Genomic DNA, 21039 nt, shown 5'->3' with positions numbered 1-21039 from the left:
CAGGTACCCCCTGCCCTCCAAACACACCTTCTTCTTACAGCCTTGGCATTTACTGTTTCCCCTCCCCAGAACAGAGCCTCCAGAAATCTGCATGCTCCCTAACTTCCCTCAGGACTTTGCATACCCTACTTGTCATAAAACAATGCCCACCCACTGTCATTTCCTAGTCTCTTTTTATGTTAATTTATCTTCACAGCACTTATCACTATGTGACTTTGTTGTTGCTGTTCATTTATTTGCTCCCTGTTGGAATATAAACTCTAAATATTCTATACAGAGAGCAGACTTTTATCTAGGAATTAAGCAAATGCCTAAATTGTGTCTGGCTTGCTCTAAATGAATTAATGAAGAAATATAATAAACCTGGATTTAGGATTTTAGGAACACATTGGGCAGGTTATATATCCTACCCCCCTGCCCCACACACACAAACACTACATCAATATACATACCTGTCCTTTCATCATATCCAGAAATCCAACAGAATGTTTTCTGAACAAATATCTCCCAATGAATAACATCTTCAAAGGAGAAACCATAAGAGACAGCCTACTTATTAAACTGATGATTACAGTCTGTGACCCATTTTTCTGAAAGAGTTCTTAAATAGGCTCTGGACATTTAAGTCATTGGGAAGCCAAATTATTGTCATAAAGTTGCTTAGTGCACATGAATTGGAGCCTGAGGAGGTAGGTACTATTTAAGTGCCATCATAAACGGCATGGAGCTTTCAGCCTGATGTGGCCATCTACTCTCTAGGGAACTAAGATGGGCCAAGAACAGCCTCTCCTCGGATGATGCTGGGCTAGACTGGGCTCTCCCAACTTCTGCCTGAGTTTTCCTTGTCTTGCCATTGGTTCCTGTAGCCTGTATCACATGGCTTACATATTGTACCTATTTGTAGCTGTTCTTTAAGTATCTGAAGATGTTATTGTATCTAAAACTCATACATTCATCACTTAATTGTAGATCATCATGCATCTTCTGGGGCAAAGGATTCTAAGTAAAAGAATTAAGGTTCAATGATCTACTTTTTAATATTTAAAGAGGTTGTTGAATATGTTCAGAAGTGAGGATCACTGTCCTGGGCTGGCCATCTACTTCTGGTCTGATATTTCACTAAACAGATTAAAGCACAATTGACTAGATTTTTTTCTAATCACATTTCAGGGCTTATATCGTTTTATCTGATGTCGGAGTGTTTTCATAGTTTTGTTGTTTTCCTGGTTTACCACCACAGATGGTTAATTACATCCACTACAGACTCGACAAGCCAGGTTATTACAGGTAATCTTGGGCTGAGTCGCTCAGTCGTGTCTGACTCTTTGCGACCCCATGGACTGCAGCCTGCCAGGCTCTTGTGTCCATGGCGATTCTCCAGGCAAGGATATTGGAGTGGGTGGCCATGCCCTCCTCCATGGGATCTTCCCAACTCAGGTCTCCCGCATTGCAGGCAGATTCTTTACGGACTGAGCCACCAATCTTAACTCCTTTCATTTAAAGCTTTGGGAATTTCTAATGCAAAGGAAATAAGGCGGGGGAAGAGATTACTTGGGTTTCTAGAAGGAATAAGTTTTGATGTGGAATTTAAGAGGCAGAATTTCGCAGAGAAAGCATTTTAGGGGTTTCGGAAACGGGTAAAGCACAGATGGAGGGACTGATAAACCTACTGAGCAGCCCCCTCAGAGATATGGGTCTGTTGTAATGTGAGATGAGGCCGAATCAATCCTTGCCGAAAGGGTTTTAAACGCCAAACTGAGGCATCAGAACTCCTCCTCCGCCTGGGGAGCAAGCGGAGGTTCTCAGCAGGTGAGAAGCATGAGCGGATTGGCCAACGGATGGATGATCCGCATTATAATTTCTCCGGCGCGCTCTTCCGACCTTTGCCCGCAGCGCAGGCCGGCTCCGCGGTAGGTGGTGTTGGTGCTCTCCGGTAAAGCGAACCGCGGGATCCGCCGGAGATGCTGCCCGGTCCGGCTAGGGCCCCCAAGTCACTGCCGGGCGCTGCACCTGGGCCCGGCCCGGCCGCCGATTGGACGACTCCGGGTGACCCGGCTGTATCGCGAGACGAGATTGGCAGCGGCGGGGCCGCATGTGCCCCCGCGCTGGCTTTGTACGCTGAGCCGCCTGCCGGTCCTTTAACAATGGGCGGCGCGAGCGCCCTGGCGCTGGGTCGGAGCTGAGGCCGGCGCTTTGCTGCCGACTGTCCGCAGCATGAGCGGGGCCGGCGTCCCCCGCATGTCGGCGGGGCTCGGCCTGTGAGGGCCGCGGTTCCGGGTAAGGGAGGCCGTCGTGGGAACCGGCAGGCCTGGGTTGGTGGCGGGGCACTAGAGCCCCCCGGCCCGGCCTTTGTTCGCCTTTCTGGGGCCGCGCGATCCCGTGCGCTCCTCCGGATGAGGAGGCGGAGGCTGGGTGCGCGCTGGGCCCGGCCGGGGCGCGGGGAGGCTACGGAGGAGGAGCGCGCGCCCGATCATCTGCAGCGGGCACCCGGAGCCGGGCTGGCGTTTGTCTTCGGGCTTCTCGGCGGGAGGTTTTTACCTCACGGGGTCTGTGAGTGCTGTCAAGTCTGAGCTTCTCGGGGCCGGAGAATTCGAACCCGCGGTGCGGGGAGTCCCGAAGCCGGGCCTCCGGTCTAGCTTTTCCGAGTACGCGCCCGGGTTCACGCCTAGGGAACTCGGGCCCCATTTGGTCCCCTCTTGCCTGGCACCCGGTCCGGCAGTTCATCAAACAAGCTGGCTCCTCCTGACCGGGTAGCTTGGGCCTTCCGTGAGGCGTCAGAGAGTTGGTTTGGTCGGTACTGGTTTTCGGACGAGTCAGGTGAAGATGAACAGTCACCCTGGGTGGCCTGAGGTCACACCCCTCGGGCGGGGGGCGCTGAGGGGCGCATGGAGGGAGCTGGCAGTGACCGCGTCTGGGGTGTGTCTTGCAGACTGAAGTTGCCTCGTCTGGCCAGGCACGCCGCTGGGTCCCATGGAGCTGGAGGCGCAGTGGTGGCGGGGACAGCTGGCTGCCGACATCCATCAAGCTCTTCGGTACAAGGTAACCGCTATACCCTGACCTTTCAGTTCGGTGCCTCAATGCCAGTTAGTATGAATCTCGGCTCCCCGGAAAGCCCGGTCAGGGTCTTTAACCACTAGTTTCCAAATCAGAAAAGGCGAGTTTGCTTATTTGCTCGAGGTTAATTAACCTTGGCTTCTTCCCTGGGGTGTATCAGAAGAACCTGAAACTTGAATGAGGAGGTGGGTGGGGCGTGGTAGTTGAGAGAGGAAGATGTGAAGGGACAATCAGATGTTCTTGTTCTCAGGTGGAACATGGATTTGATATTGTATTTTAAAAGATGTGTGTGCTGGCTTTTTATTGGGCAGAGCAACCTTCTTTCTTCTATAGCTGCTGTTCTATGCAGCTGTCTGTTATGTCACATTTGTACAAAAATAAATCCCCCAGCCTTTCCACTAACTTGCTGTGAAACTTTGGACAAGTTACTTAATTTTCTGATTCCTAATTTCCTTATCTGTAAAATGATTAATAATAGAACGTGCTCTGTGAAACGAATTCGTGAAGATTAAAATGAGGTAATACTTCAGATGTGCTCAGAACAGTGATTGGCAGATAGTAAGCACTAAGAAAGTGATAATTTTGTTATTTTCTTACCTTGAAACCCCAACACTTGGGGGCTGTTCAGAAGACCTTAAGATAGGAGTTTGCTGCTCTTTCAGCTAATATCAAACAGGAGGAGTAGATCTAGTGTATTTAAAAGATATTCAGGGAAAAATACACCTTTCTGGCACAATGCAAAATTTGTTTATTGTAGCTGTCACATCTGTTTAACATGTCACCTCTGAGTCTTTTATAACCAGAAGAGAGTCCAGATCCAAAATTAACTCTAACTTGACTTAATTTCACTGTGGATAGAAAGAACCATTATTATGTATAGAAAATTGGAAAGAAGCAAAACAGCTGACTCTTTACTAAAAACGCTGCTGACTGTTGGAGTTGAGAGGTCCTGGGATGATAATGAACTTGTATCTTGATTTTTTTTTTTTTTTTTTAAAGAAAAACAGGTTAAATAGATTAGAAAACCTAATTCTGACTTAAACTATTACAATTGTACCCTTTTCTAAAGTTTGAGATTTCTAAATGCTGGTTGTTAGTTCTGACATTCAGTCTCTTAGACTCACTAAATACACCTCAGCTCCCTAATTGTACCATAGAAAAGTCTCAAGTATGGAATGGTTCTCTGGAATGTTAAGAGAGTTGCAGGTTTTCCACCTTGAAAATTGTTCAAATACTTTTGATTTTTTTGTTGTTGTTGTTTTTTCTTTAGATATTATCTTTCAGTTTTAAATGGTCATATTTTCTAAGTGTCAGTTCTTTATTCCTCTGGTATGTGGTGAAATTAATATCTAATGTTTAATGATACATATGTTTTTTAGTGACATGAAACTTAAGATTTTTCATGGTGATTTCCATGGTTTTTGATTCTTATATTTTTTGTGTAATTTTAGTCCTGAGTGATTATCTGAATTAATTTTATTAGCTGAAGTTGGAAGTGCATTTTTTTCCAGCACATTTATTGAATGGTTTTGTTTTTTGGACTCTGAGGAGGATGCAAGGAATAAGACACAACCTGTACTAAACTTATGTACAAACTATCCGAGGATGAGCTAGAACAGGGCCTGAAAGAATGCCACTGAAAGTTGTGTTGGGCCACCTGCCGCCTGCAACTGTAGGTTGTCTTTATTTTATCTTTAAGCATTGTGTAAGCCACATTCTTGTTATTTGACACAATGGCCACACTTTATAAAGAATCAGTAAAACTTGAACCTGTGGAACTGGAGAGACCACTGTTTGTAGTACACTAAAGTCAAGGAAAGTTAAAATGAACTTTTCTCACAGAGAATACATGTCAATTTCAGGCTGTTAATTAGGTGATTTATTTGGGTAGTCATATGCTTATTTATTCAACATATTTGCATGCCTACAGTGTACAAGGTGCTGTCAAGCATTAAAATGGTCATAGTGAATGAGATAGACATGATCCTTGCCTTTAAGTAGTCTAATTTCATTTGAATTTAGGTCTTCCGTTGTACAGTTGCTATTTAGGCACAGTGGAACGTGTTCTGTTTAGACCCAGGGTTTGTGGAGGAATAATTGGTGTGACCAGCATTGAATCTACTAGGGAAGAGTAAAAATTACAGCAAATGAAAATCCTCTTCAACCCCAAATGGCAGCTGTACTTTTTCCATTAAATACAATCACTTTTTCCTCAACAAAGCAGCTGTCCTCTAATAGCCTGTGTCTTCTCTTCTCATTGTTTTGCTATGTATACTAGTGTCTTAGGATGCTTGGGGAAGTATTTTTAGGAGCCTTTATGACAGATAGAAACGATGCTAACTTTGTGAGAAACATCAAGAAAATATCCCGCAGAGTTGTGAGTATTCCTTCTATGCTTTGATTTTCATCCTGGCTGGACAGTTAACCCATTCTGGGAACAGGATGGCACTTGGGGTGGTGAGCTAACAAGGACCTGCGATTGGAGATGGAGATGACATATTTAGATCCTTCTGTGCTTTGGTCCTATGGGACCCTGAGAAGCAGACAGGAATAAGAGTGTTCAATTCTAGGGAATCAGGACTAGATATTAGAAAAAACTCATAAGCTGAAAGAAGCGTAGGTCATTTTCTCATGTGTATAACTGCACTACATGGACAAAGAACTAAATCTGACAGCCATATGATAAGCCCATGTCCTTTACCATTTGCAATAATATAAAGAGAATGTATTGGATACACTTTTAAAAATCTCCTAGTGGTGGCCCTAAGAGTTCTTGCTTTTGTTTTGTCTTCTTTTAGCCAAGTTAACAAAGTCCACCAGTGTCTTCCAGCTATGTTCCCCTACGCATCTGGCAAAACTGTGGTCCAATTATCACAACTAGGATAGTATTGACATTGATACAGTCAAGATCTATAACATTTTCTGTACATTTATCACCACAAGGATGTTTCATCTTATCCTTTTATAGGCACAGCCTGTTTCCTCCCATCGTCATTCTCCCTTAACCTCTGGCAACTACTCATCTGTCCTTTATTTTTATAACTTTGTCATTTCAGGAATGTTACATAAGTGGAATTATGTACTACATGATTTTGGGGGTTTCATTTTACCCACTCAGAATAATTCTCTGGAGATCCATCCAGGTTTTTGACATTAAGCTTTTTTATTCCACCATTTTGCTACTAAAAACAGTGCTGTAAAGGCCCTCCTTATATGTAGGATAAATTCCTAGACCTGGTGTTGCTAAGTTAAAGGGTATCTGCAGTCTGCATTTTCAAAAATGTGTATTATCTAATTGCCCTTCAGAAGGTTATATGAGTTGTCAACCTGGCCAGTAATACACGAGTTTCTGGATCCACTCTTGATAACATAAGCGAAAATTAATGAAATATAAAAAAATGATAATTGAAAAAACTATATAGTCATCCCTCAGTATCCATGGGAATTGGTTCCAGGATCCCTGTAAATACTGAAATCTGAGGATGCTCAAGTCCCTTATGTAAAGTGGAGTAGTGTTTGCATATATCGCATATATCCTACACACATCCTCTTGTATATTTTAAATCATCTCCAGATGATTTAATCATCCATGTTGCAGCATATATCAGAATTTCATTTCTTTTTAAGACTGAATAGTATTCCATTGTATGTATATACTACATTTTGTTTATCAGTTCATCTGTTGATGAACACTGGAGTTGTTTGTTTCCACTTTTTGGCTCTTGTGGATAATGCTGCTCTGAACATGGTTGTACAAATATCTCTTTGAGTCCCCACTTTAACTTCTTTTGGATATATATCTAAAGGTGAAATTGATGGATCATGGTAATTCTACATTAATTTTTTGGGGAAATTGCAATACTGTTGTTCACAGCGGCTACACAACTTTATATTCCTACCACTACACAAGGGTTCCAATTACTCTACATCTTTGTCAATACTTGTTAGTTTCTGTTTTCTCCATTTTCTTTTGGGGGGATTTTTTTACAGTAGCAATCCTAATTGGTATGAAATGGTATCTCATAATGGTTTTGATTTGCATTTTCCTGATCATTAGTGATTTTGAGCATCATTATAGGTGCTTATTGGCCATTTGTATATCTTCTTTGGAGAAGTGTTTAGTCATTTGCCTTTGCTCATTTTTCACTCGAGGTGTTTTGGATTTTGTTGAGTTGTGTGTATAAGAGTTCTTTATGATCGGATATTAACACTACCAGATATATGATTTGCAAATATTTTCTCCCATTCTGTGGGTTGCTTTTTCACTCTGACAAAAGTGTCCTTTGATGCATAAAAGTTTTTTTTTGGATGAAGTCTTACTTTTTTTTTGCCTGGGCTTTTAGGATCATATCCATGTTACTTCCTTCCATTGTAATACCTGTTGGGTTTACTGTGGCATTGTGCTGAGCTCATAAAATGAATTTAGAACCCTTCCATCTTTCTGGAAATTCTCTAATAGTATAGGAATTTTCTTATTTTTAAAAAATGAGAAACCATATTAGAAGATACTAGTGGATCTTCGACATCCCTACAAGTATAACACAGTATGCATTATACTAGAAGCATGTCCATTTATCCATTAGATTCTAACTAAAAGCTTTGAGCATCTTTAGGGGGTGTGTATGTATGGTTTGGTTAGTATTTTGGTAATGATGCTTTTCTGAAAACACGTGGTAGGGAAAACAGGATTCCATTATTAAAAATCTTGCTAAAATACATCTATTCCATAATGTAAGAAATACCTATAACTGGTAATGTCAGATGTGATTAAGAATAAGGAGAAAAGTTTAGTTCTAAATTTTAAATACCATTCATTATCCTTCTACTCAGCTTTTTCATTTTTGTGTTTTACTCAAGAAAAGTGTTTTAGGCTATGGTAGCACTAGTATATTGGGGGGAAAGTGTCATCTTTGCATTGGGGGGATAATTCTTCTACAGCCCATATTAGACTAAATGTTCTTCTTGATTTAGGAGCTGAAGTTGCCTTCCTACAAAGGCCAATCCCCTCAACTAAGTCTCAGAAGATATTTTGCTGACTTGATTGCCATTGTGAGCAATCGTTTCACTCTCTGCCCTTCTGCCCGACATCTTGCTGTCTATTTGCTGGACCTGTTTATGGATCGTTATGACATCTCTATCCAGCAGCTGCATTTAGTTGCACTTTCCTGTCTGCTTCTAGCAAGTAAGTATGAGTACGATCTACATGACTGGAAAGTTTATAATTAAATAAATTTACGTAGAACTCAGTGAAGTACCGCCAAATTCCTTTCATTCCAATTTACTAGTATTGGAAAATTTATGTTGAAAGTGCTTTTTGGCATAGTAGTTCTTAACCAGACATATTAAAAAGTGGCTCTGAAATCTTTCAAAAACATGTGTACCTGAGCCCCACATCCTGAAGATTCTGATACAGATGTCTAGGTCATTGCAAATCTACTGACTGAGAATCTACATCATGGGACCTGGATATTTTTTAATGTCTTAAAAATTTCAAAGGTGATTCTCATGTATCTTCCCAGTTGGGAACCATTGCGTTAAAGCAGTGATTCTCAACCAGGAGCAGTTGTGTCCCACTGGCGGATATCTGGCAATATGTGGAGATAGTTTTGGTTGTCATGACAACCGGGGAGAAAGCTAAACATCTGCAATGCACAGGACAGCCCACAGAACAAAGAATTTTCTAGCCCCAAATGTCAGTGGAGCTTAGGTTGAAAAACTCTGATAGGTATCATACTCTTGTGTTGTTAGAATACCTTCTACTGACTAAGTGGTGATTTGAATTAATGAACTGAAGGTTCACATGCAATGGCTACACATGTGAAAACACTTGCTTTTAAAGTAGGCAAAACTGCATAGTAAGTTGTAAGGTAGAATCTGTTAATGGGCCTTTTGGTGCCTCTTAACATCTTCCTGTGACATATTTCATTGTTTGTTAGTGTCTTGACTGAAGAGAAAGAGGGTGAGTAAAGGCATTGAAAATGAAATTTTTCTTCTCTTAGTATTGTGAAAAGATGGTATTTGTTTTTGAAGTTGAATCCATTATGTAGTGTTTTTTGTTTTTAATTATTCATGTCATTACGATGGAAATTTAAGTCGCACTTAAAGTGACATGTAGAAATACTGACTGCCTTCACCTCTAACCCCTACTTGAGGACTCAGGATCCAATGTGACTGCTATCACTGGCACCCCACTCCAGTACTCTCGCCTGGAAAATCCCATGGACGGAGGAGCCTGGTGGGCTGCAGTCCATGTGGTCGCTAAGAGTCAGACACAACTGAGCGACTTCATTTTCACTTTTCCTTTCATGCATTGGAGAAGGAAATGGCAACCCACTCCAATGTTCTTGCCTGGAGAATCCCAGGGACGGGGGAGCCTGGTGGGCTGCCGTCAATGGGGTCGCACAGAGTAGGACACGACTGAAGCGACTTAGCAGCAGCAGCAGTGACTGCTATCTAAGAAACATTCCTTCCCTACCCTACCACCAGAATTCTTTCTAAAACACTTTGCATTTGACTGCAAATAACCCTAAAACCAAATGCAGGCCTGTGTGGTATCATTTATGATACTAGTCTTTTCTGCTTTTCCTTTCCTGTCCTTATTTTTCCTCTGATGACTTCAGCTGCCTATTTTATCTCCTGGAATGTCTTTTTGTAAACTATTTCAAATCTTTTGTGGATCAGGTTGAATATATATAAACACAGCCCAGTGATGACTTTCCACTGCCTGTGGGTTAACGTAGAAACTCCTTAATGTAACATTCAGAACCGTTCATCTGGACCCAGCCATCTCACTAGACTTTTCTTTCAACTCTGTCCCCATGTAACTTGAGTCAAATTCTTACCAGAATGGTATACTTCCTGAGTATCTATCTTTCTCCTTTAATCTGTTGCCTCCAAGATCTAGATGTATCACCTGCTCCTATCGCCACCATCCAGGAAGCCAGAGGTAATGTTTGTACATTTTTAATTAACCTTTAATTTGACCTTTAATTAAGGTTTTATCCTCATAAGCAATCATATGTACAGTTCTGTGTTTCATCACTATGATGATTTAGTAGTTTGCATAGGGTTGGAAATACCCATACTTGGCATATCAAAAATGTGTGAGAGTCCACACAGAATGGCTTTCTGATATCCTGTACAATATTAGTTTATTATAGGATTGGTTATAGTAGAGAGACACAGGAAATCAAACATGCAAGTTAGGTTATTTTAAAATCTTGGAATCAGTAATGAAAAACTTTTTGCCTGGTGTGGCCATCACTGTCCTTCAATCACTACCAAGCCCTACCTGGTCTGTGCCTATGGACTGTGAAATTATGAATGATGGATAGTCAGTTCATAGACTGACTTATATTTGTGACTAAAATTTACTAGTAACTTACAAAATGATTTGGGGATTATAAACTATATGTTTATAAACTACCTATTACCATCAGAGTTCACCAAGGTCTCTAGCTGAATAATCTAATAAGAACTCTGGCCACCATGCAGAGCTTGGTGCCAGGTTTCAGCAGTTTCCACAATTTGGGGAAAGGATCTTCTATTTATGCAGTATCTTAGGTTGATTGGAATGGCATTTTCAGTTCTTCTTTCTAAATTTTCTGTAACTGTCAGTTTAAGGTCGTGATCAGTTTATTTTATTGAAGATTATTTGATTTAATCTGTGGTAGTATATAGTTACTTTTGGCTCATTTTCTAGGAACTAGGCTCTAGGATTTGTGTTTACTGAGGTCAGATGAGAATTGTTTACTACCTATTACTAAAAGAGTCAGATACCTCCTCCCTTTGTTTTATTGACCCCACCCTATTGTCTCTGAGAGAGAACTGCTTTTACATTGTTCTTCTTCCACTGGAGAGTGGGAAAGTGTGAGATAGGTGCCCCTTAGGGTCTCAGCTCCTCCCAGGTGGGCACTGGTCAAACGGAGTTCAAGCTGTCAGCTCTTCAATGGGGTCAGGAGTCAGAGGCTGGCCCTTGGTAGCCCACTGAAATCTCTTCTCCTTCCGGTTAGTGAAGTCTAACTTTACTCCAACAGAAATGCTTAGGATGCTTATAAACCAGTAGTCTATTTTTAATATCTGATGTATGTTTTAAATTTGTGGAGTTCTTTCTACTGTTTCTTACATTCTTACACTCTATCTTCTTATATTTGAATTCCAGAGTCAAGTCTCCAGTTAGTTATCATAAACGATTCAAATGATGCTTCTCTTGTCTCAGAATGATTAAACTCTGAATGTCCCCCTCCCCCAGGTGCTCCCTTCTTTGGGATGGGCAGCCTGTTGTATAAAAGTGAAGAACAACTTACAGCTGACAGGACTCAGCGACAGCTGTATTTTAGTTATTAAAGAGGTTGGAAGGCTTTGGTAGTTTGGTTAAAAGTGGAGCACAGCTTGTAAGTTTCAGGTACTAATGCGTATCCAGCTGCTTGGATGTTCACTATTAGAGGCAGGAAGAAAGCACCTACAAACTGGAGAGTGGCATGTAGTAGTTTTGCAGCAGGGATTATGGGAAATCTGTATGGATATAGAACTGAATCTCTTGTCAGCAATATGAATTTCAACAACCCTTGAGTCTTAGGTTACTTCTTATAAAATGAAAATAAAGACACTTAACCTTACAAACTTGTTGTAAGGATCAAGTGGGCTAGTATGTATAAAAACACATAGGAAATTGAAACATAAAGGTTAGCATTGTAATAATTAATTCCTCCATAAGTGTTCTATAATCTTTAGTCTGGCTCCCTAGCCCCAGAGATTTTGACTCACTCCAGACAAGACTGATTTATCCTGGGAAATTCTCAAACTCTTAACTTCTTGACATATAATACCCTGGCTCCCTTGGCTTCTGTGATCAGTATTGAACTTGTAGAGGGCACAGGAGTGGTCTTAAACATGAGACTTTTGATAATCTGCTCAAGGTATTGTGTGTGCTTGGTCGCTCAGTCATGTCCGGCTCTTTGTGACCCCGTGGACTGCAGCCCGCCAGGCTTCTCTGTCCCTGGGGGTTCTCCAGGAAAGAATACTGGAGTGTGTTGCCATGCCCTTCTCTCGGGGATCTTCCAACGCAGGGATCAAACCCAGGTCTCCTGCATTGCAGGCAGTTTCTTTACTGACTGAGCCACCAGGAAGCCTGTTCAAGGTTTTGTGTAACTAAGAAAAGATCTTAAAGTCAAGATGAAGTCAAAAGTGAGATTATAGGCTTTTAATAGCAAGAATTTGTGACAAGTGCTTGTTTCTTCTTGCTAACCAGTACTGGGTTGACAAGGCTTTTTACTATTTGATAGGTGGAAAACTGTATGTCATAGATGATTCTATTTATATATCAATTTTTAGTGAGAATAGAACCTTTTTTTTTTCCCCTCTATGAATTCTATCTTCTGGTTCCTTATCCATTTTTTTCTTATTAGACTGGTAGTCTTATAAATTTGTGAGAATTCCTAGTAAATATTAAGGGTGACTTTTTTCTCCTTAGTAATAAAAGACAAAATGTGGGTTGGCAGAGATCACAGTGATATCTATCTGATCTATGCCCTACTACCACATACCTGCCATTCCCTCCTGACTTTGAATATGTGCTGGTTTCCATGGCAGATCTGAGCATTTCCTATAAAGGAAAGACAACCTGATCTTTTGTTTCTGGGGCCCCTGATTCTTTATTTTCTGGGAAGCAGATGTGAATTTCCTGTGCCCTTATTTCCTGTTTGGGACCTTTATCAATATAATCACATGGTTTCTGGTATTTCCTTTCAATTGAAGAAACTGATCTTTGTGATCTGTATGTGGTATTACGGATAAGTAGATTTAAAATAGTCATGCACATAGCATTCAGCACGATAAAAACTGTATATGAATGTAAGTACTCACGACATTGTCACACATTCTGAAATCCTTTAACATCCATGTATCTGAGTATATTACTATATATAATGAAAAGTTTCCCCCCAAAATTAAATCTCAATTTAAATATCAAGTATGGTTATTTATGCAGTATGCAGGTTATTTTTAACTTTGCAAATCAAGATGCAAAGACCTTCATACTTGTAATAGCCAAGTACTTTATAAATATAGAAAACCCGTGGATCCTTAATAGTATAGAAGCCTGTCTATTCTAGGAGTCCCCATTTAGCTTTGGTCTGGAAGCAGATTTGGGAATTCAAGCATAAATCTTCCATTTTTGGTTTGACTCAACTTAATTGACCTTAAATGAATTGGCCAACCTTGCTAACTTGGTTTCTTGAGCTGTGAAATTGGTCATATACAATTTTGTTTTCTGTGTTGAAAGGTTCAAGGAGATAATATGAAACATTTTCTTGATCCTTGAATTAAACAGTAAATTGTGGTATATTAATTTCTTCAAAGGAGCTTTAAACTCATTAACTTTTACAGTATTCCTTTGAAGTTCAATGCCAGTATTGCTGCTGCTACACAAATAGAGTACTTTGAAAGCCTTAATGATTCATCCAGAGAGATTGAACTAAATTCCTAAGTCATTCTCCTTCTGAAGAATTCCACTCTGTTATACAGAGAACAGTGGGTTCCTCTCCTATATTTATGCAGTGATCATACTGGATGACTGTCATTAAGACCACTTTAGTGCTTTTAGCTCTGCTAATAAATGCCATTGGCAAAACTTGTGAAATTCATCTTTATGTGATTTAAACTGGGAAGCATTATCTAGATTATTGAAAAGTCTGAATTATGTAAGTTTTTTGGATTAACTCTTACTTGCAGCAATATTAAGAGTGGTTTAAATCTAACAAAGTTCAAAATTTCTGGAGTGGGAGTGAAATTTTAAACTCTTTGCACCTAGACTCTTAAAGTCATGAGCTTAGAGTTCCTGGCATAGGAGACAAACCTTCTACTCTAGTTCCCCCTCCCTAACGAAAGACCAGGGTAGTTAGCAGTGTTTTTTCCCAGCCCCTAAGGCTGGCCAACTTGAACGGACCTCTCTGACTCCAGTATACTGAGCATCTGGGCTGAGTGGTTCTCGCCACTACCATTTGTTGTCAGAACTTCAATGTATGGTTCTGAAAGAGAAACATCACAGGGAAACTGGTTTGATTTCTTCTGGTTTGGCAGTCTTTCTGTTCTTCCCCCCAAAATGTTTTTAAATGGATAAAGTAAAATTGTAAGATTTCCAAAGTAACCAAATATATTGAAATAGATACCAAAATAGTAAAACAAAAATTTTATATAGTAATATGTAACATTCTAATAACTATAATTATGAACAAGTATAAAAACTATTGTGAGAAATTATAATAATTGCAGTATAATATGACAATTTTATACCTTAATATAAAAAGGAACATAAGGTTAGGAGGTGGAAGACTTTAGTTTTAATTTCCTTTCTTCTTTGGACAGTCATAGAACAAAGACCCAAAGAAACTTGAAGATAATTCTTTTGGTTCTATTGCTGCATTTGAAGAATCATAATAGTACTTGATACTTGCACTTTCTGAACTTTCTCCAGCCATGACTTTTAGAGATACCTAAAATGAATGATTTATATCTAGTAAAATATTTGAGGGAAATTAGAGTGCAAGAAAAAATAATTTTTTAGTAGAAAAATTATTCAGGGCTAGAGGGGGCATTTTATTACTCAGCTGTACATGTGGGTGAGTTTCATGAAAAGAAGTTAATGCCTTCAGATAACCAAGTTCAATATTTATGCCTATTCTGCCTTGAGTAAGGGGATATAAAAGTGGTATAAAGTATCCTCCCCTTTTTTAAATAACAGACTTGGCTAGATTTTTGGTTTAATTCAGAAGAGGAGGAATAGGGGGGTTAGTAGAATGAGAATGTTTGTGTTAGATGGTCACCTGTTTTTTTTTTTTTTTCCTTTAATCTATTTATATCTCTCTGAGATTTTGCTGAAAATATGCTGAGATGAAACTCTTGAAGCTTAGCTATTTTTATTTCAGATAATTTTATGACATTAAATACTTTAAACTTTGTCCTAAAATAGTTTTTTGTTTTTTATGTTTTTTTTACCAACTATCACCTGCCCTCATAAAGAAATTTCCTGAAAAGATTCAGCTGTTGAGATGAAAGTTATTTTTTCAGTGGCACATAGGACTGTTTTCATTACACAATAGGCCATAGATCAAAATGTTTACACATTCCTTTTTATTTTTGGGGGGGATGCAGGGTTAAAGAGTGTGGAGCGTTGGCACTGGGAGAGAAAACATGAAGATTTGAGAACCATAGAGTTCTGGCACAGTTGTATCTACCCAGAGTAGGGGGAAAATGTCTTTGGATCTAAATTTTTGCACTAAGATAGCAGATCCCATTTAAGGTACTAGACTTAACTTTGATCATTCGGCCTAACATTTTCTTTCTCTTGCTTTTATTTCCTTTTGCATATAAGGTAAATTTGAAGAAAAAGAAGATAGTGTGCCTAAGCTGGAGCAGCTCAACAGCCTGGGTTGTATGACTAATATGAATTTAGTGTTAACAAAACAAAATTTGCTACATATGGAACTATTATTATTAGAAACCTTTCAGTGGAACCTCTGCCTTCCAACAGCTGCCCATTTCATTGAGTATTATCTCTCCGAAGCAGTACATGAAACAGATCTTCATGATGGCTGGCCAATGATGTGCTTGGAAAAAACTAGACTTTACATGGCCAAGTATGCAGATTACTTCCTGGAAGTATCTTTGCAAGGTGAGTTGTTGTAGATGCCAGTAAGTGACTTGTGAGCTTGTGACTTGTGTATTTTGTTGCTTAGGTTCATTTTTGATGTCTCCACAGATTATGCCTTTCTAAATTATGCACCTTCTTTAGTAGCTGCAGCATGTGTGGCTTCTTCAAGGATTATACTTCGTCTTTCTCCAACGTGGCCTACAAGACTGCATCGTCGTACTGCTTACTCCTGGGATTTCTTAGTGCAGTGCATTGAACGGCTATTGATGTAAGCCTCTTTGTTCTTTTGTTTGTAATTTCTTATTAACATTCTTCATGTAAAATGAGCCTTGGAAACAAGTTCTCAAAGGCCAAGAGCTTTTAGAATACTTGCTCTGACAGCTTCCTGATGACATAAACAAGACCCTGGTGAGCAGTACTCAGTGGAGTACTAAGTGGAAGGGGAGTTTCTTTTGGCTGTTATCCAGGTAGAGGCTGTCATTGCTAGTATGATTCTGGGTACCTGATAGGGAAAGGAGCTGCTCTTGTGTGAGTCCACAACTGTGAGATCATCCAGGTAAATCTTGCTCCAGTCCCCATTTCCACATCTTTGGTGATATCCTGGTGGCCTCACAATTCAAAGTGGCAGTCATGTTTAAGTGCTCATTGTGAACATAGCTCCCAAGCTGAAAAGAGCCCTCAAAGCTACTAGCAGCCAGTCAGCCAGTCCTCAAGGGTTATACCAAGGGAAGGAGCTTTCAGAAGGCTAAGAGTGAGTTTTCTTGTTGAAATTATGGTTGCAGTGACTGCTACCTGGGCAGTGGGGCAGTCTAAGGAGCCAGCTGTTACGGAGTTGGGGGTGATGTGTGACTTTCTTGCAGATTTTTCTCAAGTAACATTGTTAAGTTTCCTTTATGTCTGTGTTGCAGCGCTCATGATAATGATGTGAAAGAAGCAAACAAACAGAGAGGACAGGCAGGACCTCAGCCAGCACAACTAAGTGTGTTCCAGACAGCCTCCCAGCCCTCTCGGGCAGTTCACTTTCAGCAACCTCAGTATCTCCATCAGACTCATCAGACCTCACTGCAGTATCGCCATCCTGTATCGGAACAACCAAGCTGTCAGCAGATTGTATCTACTACACACACCTCATCTTATACACTACCAACATGTCCTGCTGGCTTCCAAACTAGTGTTCAGGGCCTTGGGCATGTGCCGACTGGTGTTGGGATGTCACTGGCAATACCGGTAGAAGTTAAACCCTGTCTGAATGTTTCTTATAACCGGAGTTATCAGATAAATGAACATTACCCTTGCATTACTCAATGCTTTGAAAGGTGATTTTATGTGAAGGTAAGACCTGACCCAGACTGTTTGTGACTTGAAGCTCTGGGGCAAGCTTGTTGTAAAACTTCTCTTCAAAAGGAAAGGATCCAAATTTCATCAGAACTCATCAGATACCAGCACCAGGAAGACTGACTATCCCCTCCAACACACCGTGAATATCTGGGAGGACTAAGGTAACACTGCAAACACTTTAACAGTGTATATGTCAAATCCTGTTAAAACAGATTTCTATATGACACATTATAAAGCCACAAGTGATGGTCCAAATATTTCAAAAATATTCAACCCAACAGAAAATTTGGACAGACTCCAAATTTGCTGTTTCAAGATTTGACCTGTGGTGGGCTCTGGGCCTAATGTTGGCTTATATGTCAGAGATTAATGTTTATCTGTGGACTTGCCAAACAGTCTTTTTATGAAGGAAAGTTCCAGTATTAATTTTTGAAGAGATCCTTTTTTTTAGTCTCCAGTTTTGATTTATATTTTTGATCTGCATCTGCAAATGAATTTCTGACTAAGTTTCAACTCATGAATTTCTTTGCCATACCAGTCAGTGTGGTTAAAAAAATTTTTTTTAGATATTCTAAATAACTCCCTATCACAGATAGTATAGGTATCTGGATTTATGTACTAAAATTAAGATTGGAGTAGATTTCTTAAAATCATGGTCATATATTTTTGTTGTTTTTCCTCTGTGATCAACCTCAAGTCTTTAGAATTAAACACATTTAACTCAGGGAATTTGTACTACTTGGAAACACTTAACTGTAATGCAACATGCTTTGGGAATGTTATAGTATGACTACCTTAATAACATAGGTTAGTAGACTCCGGCTAGAGTGTGTTTTCAAATGAGAACATAATGGTAGCTTAGAATGAATGAAGTGGTTCCTATCATTCGTGATACACATACAAGTTTTGCATTTCTCAGTGCAATCAATGATTTATACTCAGATTTGGTATTATTCTATCAAAGTTTTTTCAGGGGAAGGTGTAACTGTAAGATGTCAGTACTAGAATGAAGTCCCATAGTTTGCTTTGAGGTGGGATGTGGCCAGGGTAGTTCTCAGGTTGTGCTATAGAGCAGCACTTTGTTCCATGGAAGACAGGTTTATAAGCAGCCTTTGGATCCAGCTAGTCAAGTGTAAGCAGGCAAAGGTGACTTTCATTGGATTGGCCCCGGAACTGCCCTGGGACATTTCACTATACTGGTAATGAGTGAAAACAGCAATAGGTCATTACAGCAAGGGCATTTGGGGGGTAAAGAGTTTGGAGGAAATAAACTGAAAAAAGTAAAAAGAAAAGAAAAACCATTGTAATAATTGAAACTACATACATAGTGCTCTTATCTGTGGGAGAAGAGATTTGGTGGAGGGAAGCTTTCTGATAGAAAAATTAGTAAAGTGTGTCATTTTGTTTCTGTTTTTTTTTTTTAAAGATAGCACTTGAATAGAAGGGAAACTGCATGGCAGGTATGTGACTGCCGTAATATGCATTGAAGACAAACTTCTTATTATAAAGATGTTATGGGTATGCAGCAGGAGTCTCAATAATCAAGCCAATGGCTTTTGTTAGGAAGGGAAGGGACTCATCACAGCGATGGATTGATCCAGATGGCTCCAGTAGATGAATGTGGGTGGGTGGCTTCTGTCAGTGTGAGTTCTTACAGAATATCCTTTCCTTAAATGAAAGGTAACTTTTATCATTAGAATACATAGGGCATGATATGGATTTATTAGTCTGGTAGATAAAATGAAAAACTACTCAGGTAAGAACACTCACTCATGGCAGATTTTTCAAGCATGAAAATTGTTTTCTGAAAATATCATCACTTTTCTCTTTACAGAAGGCTGCTTATTGGATTTTGGTAGTCCTTACCTCAAGAGAACTTGAATTATTTAGGGGAAAGTGGGTTCAAAAGAGAATATATCATCCACATTCAGAACCTAGCAACCTGGAGTCCAATTTTCAGTATTTTAACTACCTCAATAATACTATGAATGTAAGATATTGGGATAGAGATCCCAACTTGAAACAACAACTGGTGCCTATGGTAATTTAAATGTCTTGTCAAATGCTTTTACTGATTGGTTTAAATGTCATTCTTGTTATAGAAGAATATGCCTTTTTAAAAAGCCTGTAACACTTTCCCAGTTTATATTTAAAAAAGCTAAAGAACACTGGATTAATTTGGGTGGGGGGGGGAGAGTAAAATAAATAATTGGTTACTATTGCTGCATACCCAGGGTGGGGTGGGATGGGGTGGTTGGAGAAACCAGTACTATTTTTAAAACATTAGGTTTCAGTATAAATACAACTCACAACTGCTAGCTTTGGGGGGCTGTGGGTGGGGGGAGTTGTGTGGGTTTTGTTTTGTTTAATTTATTGATTAGTCTAAAGCAGGTTTTTTGTTTTTTGAGATTACCGGACCATCATTAAATGTGTACTGTGAAGAAATTAATGATATGTATAAAGGGCTTTACCAAAGTCCACTAAATAAACACCACTCAAGTATAGACTGCAAACCAAAATGTATCTGTTATGACATTAATTGCAAATAGCAAGTATGGTGCTAAAGTCCACACCAATGGAATTAGATGAGTGCTATGCACTTAATTTTAAAATAAAACTAGTTTTCGTTAAAATGGTTTTGGTGTTTTGTTTTAAATATAAATTTGGATGTTTGCAGCTTCATTAAATCATGTCATCATGTAAGTCAGACTTGGAATTGTAATTACACTTAGGAAGTAAAAGCTATCCCAATGGAGAATATCACCATAGTGGTGGGAAACATTTGTCCGTTCATTATGTATTCCATACGGCAGAGACCAGAGCCCACAGAAATGTATTTGATATTACCTTTCTGGCCTTTTGAACTTAAAATAGTTGTTAGTATGTTAGAATTGCAGTGTATAATTTACAAAACAATAATGCAAGCTGCAGAAAATTTTAAGTCTGATTTCAAAAGTAGGTACGTGTAAAATGGCCAGAGGTGTGAGAAGGCTCAGGGTTGACAGTGAGAATGGTCTGTTTGGTTAAGTATCACTACTACTTAATTCAACTTACAATTTAACAGGTAAAATTTGTTTTGAAGAGTAAAATTTTTAGCAGGGTTAAGAATTTACATCCCTCAAAAGTATTTCTTGAATTTGTCCTATGTAATGTCATTTATTTTGGCACAGTGGCACAGTTTAGCAACAGTTAACATACGTTGCTTGTTGTTGTTTTCACATTGTTAATACACATACACATTGTTCTTTAAGGCTGAATTTAAGAAAAGCAACAAACATTCCAAACCGGGGCAGGTAGCTTTACATTGAGATGATTCTGAGTCCCATGTGATAAAAGTTTATATTCATCAATAAACTCAGCTTATTAAGCCCATAGTGAGACTTATCTCCCTAGCCTCAAGCAGCTTACATTTTGCTTGCCACTTGAAGAATTAGAATGGTTTATCATCCACAACTCAGTTTAAAATTATCTTGGTTAAGGGATTACTCAATTTGGTTTTTAAAATATCTTATGGGGAAAAAAAAATAGTTAAAAGCATCAAAACCAGGCTCCTGCTTCCAATGAGAAGGATACCTTCTACCCTATTCCTAACCCCACCACCCCTTTTTTAATTAAAAATTTTTATGACTTTTTAAGAACAGTTTTGCATTCACAGCAAAATTGAGAAGATGGAGAATTTCTTCCTGCCCCTACACATGCACAGTCTCCCGCATTATCAACATCCCCACTAGAATGGTATATTTGTTACAAGTGATGAACCTACATTGAGACATAATCACCCATTATGAACATTTTGGTTTACTCTTGGTGGTGCACATTTTCTACTATCACCATTGTAAATTTATAAAGGTGCAATGGCATACAGTCACAAAGGTGTAATGGCATCTATTCCACCATGCATTCTCACTAGTGGAAGTCTATGCTCCACCCACTGGTTCTTCCTCATGCAATCCCCACCCTTTACCCCTAGGTAACCACTGATTTTTTTCTTGTTCCCA

At 39.5% G+C, this 21039-nt stretch overlaps 1 protein-coding gene across 6 annotated transcripts; it reads left to right on the top strand.

Annotated features, from left to right (window-relative positions):
* The first annotated feature begins 1961 nt into the window (after window positions 1-1961).
* CCNJ (cyclin J) lies at window positions 1962-19674 on the top strand. 6 transcript variants are annotated; one of them, XM_043475861.1, is made up of 6 exons: window positions 1962-2277; window positions 2930-3039; window positions 8026-8236; window positions 15425-15724; window positions 15845-15971; window positions 16612-19674. In XM_043475861.1, exons 2-6 carry the CDS (start codon window positions 2971-2973, stop codon window positions 17021-17023), a joined length of 1119 nt encoding a protein of 372 aa, XP_043331796.1. In that variant the 5' UTR covers window positions 1962-2277; window positions 2930-2970; the 3' UTR covers window positions 17024-19674. The 6 variants fall into 6 exon arrangements, with proteins under 6 accessions (XP_043331796.1, XP_043331797.1, XP_043331792.1 ...); XM_043475862.1 differs by having other exon boundaries at window positions 2084-2277; window positions 15848-15971; XM_043475857.1 differs by having other exon boundaries at window positions 2086-2277; window positions 15812-15971.
* Window positions 19675-21039: the final 1365 nt, after the last annotated feature.

Source organism: Cervus canadensis, chromosome 8, assembly GCF_019320065.1.
Source record: "Cervus canadensis isolate Bull #8, Minnesota chromosome 8, ASM1932006v1, whole genome shotgun sequence".
NCBI lineage: Eukaryota > Metazoa > Chordata > Mammalia > Artiodactyla > Cervidae > Cervus > Cervus canadensis.
The sequence above is the reverse complement of the archived record's forward strand: the minus strand, read 5'-3'. Positions and strand labels throughout refer to the sequence as shown.

What these genes read in the sequence shown, in the direction of transcription:
- CCNJ (XM_043475857.1), top strand. Translation starts at nt 2,971, where the DNA reads ATGGAGCTGGAGGCGCAGTGGTGGCGGGGACAGCTGGCTGCCGACATC. An exon ending in ATCAAGCTCTTCGGTACAAG is followed by an intron (nt 3,040 to 8,025) that starts GTAACCGCTATA and finishes TTCTTGATTTAG; the next exon opens with GAGCTGAAGTTGCCTTCCTA. An exon ending in TTCCTGTCTGCTTCTAGCAA is followed by an intron (nt 8,237 to 15,424) that starts GTAAGTATGAGT and finishes TTTGCATATAAG; the next exon opens with GTAAATTTGAAGAAAAAGAA.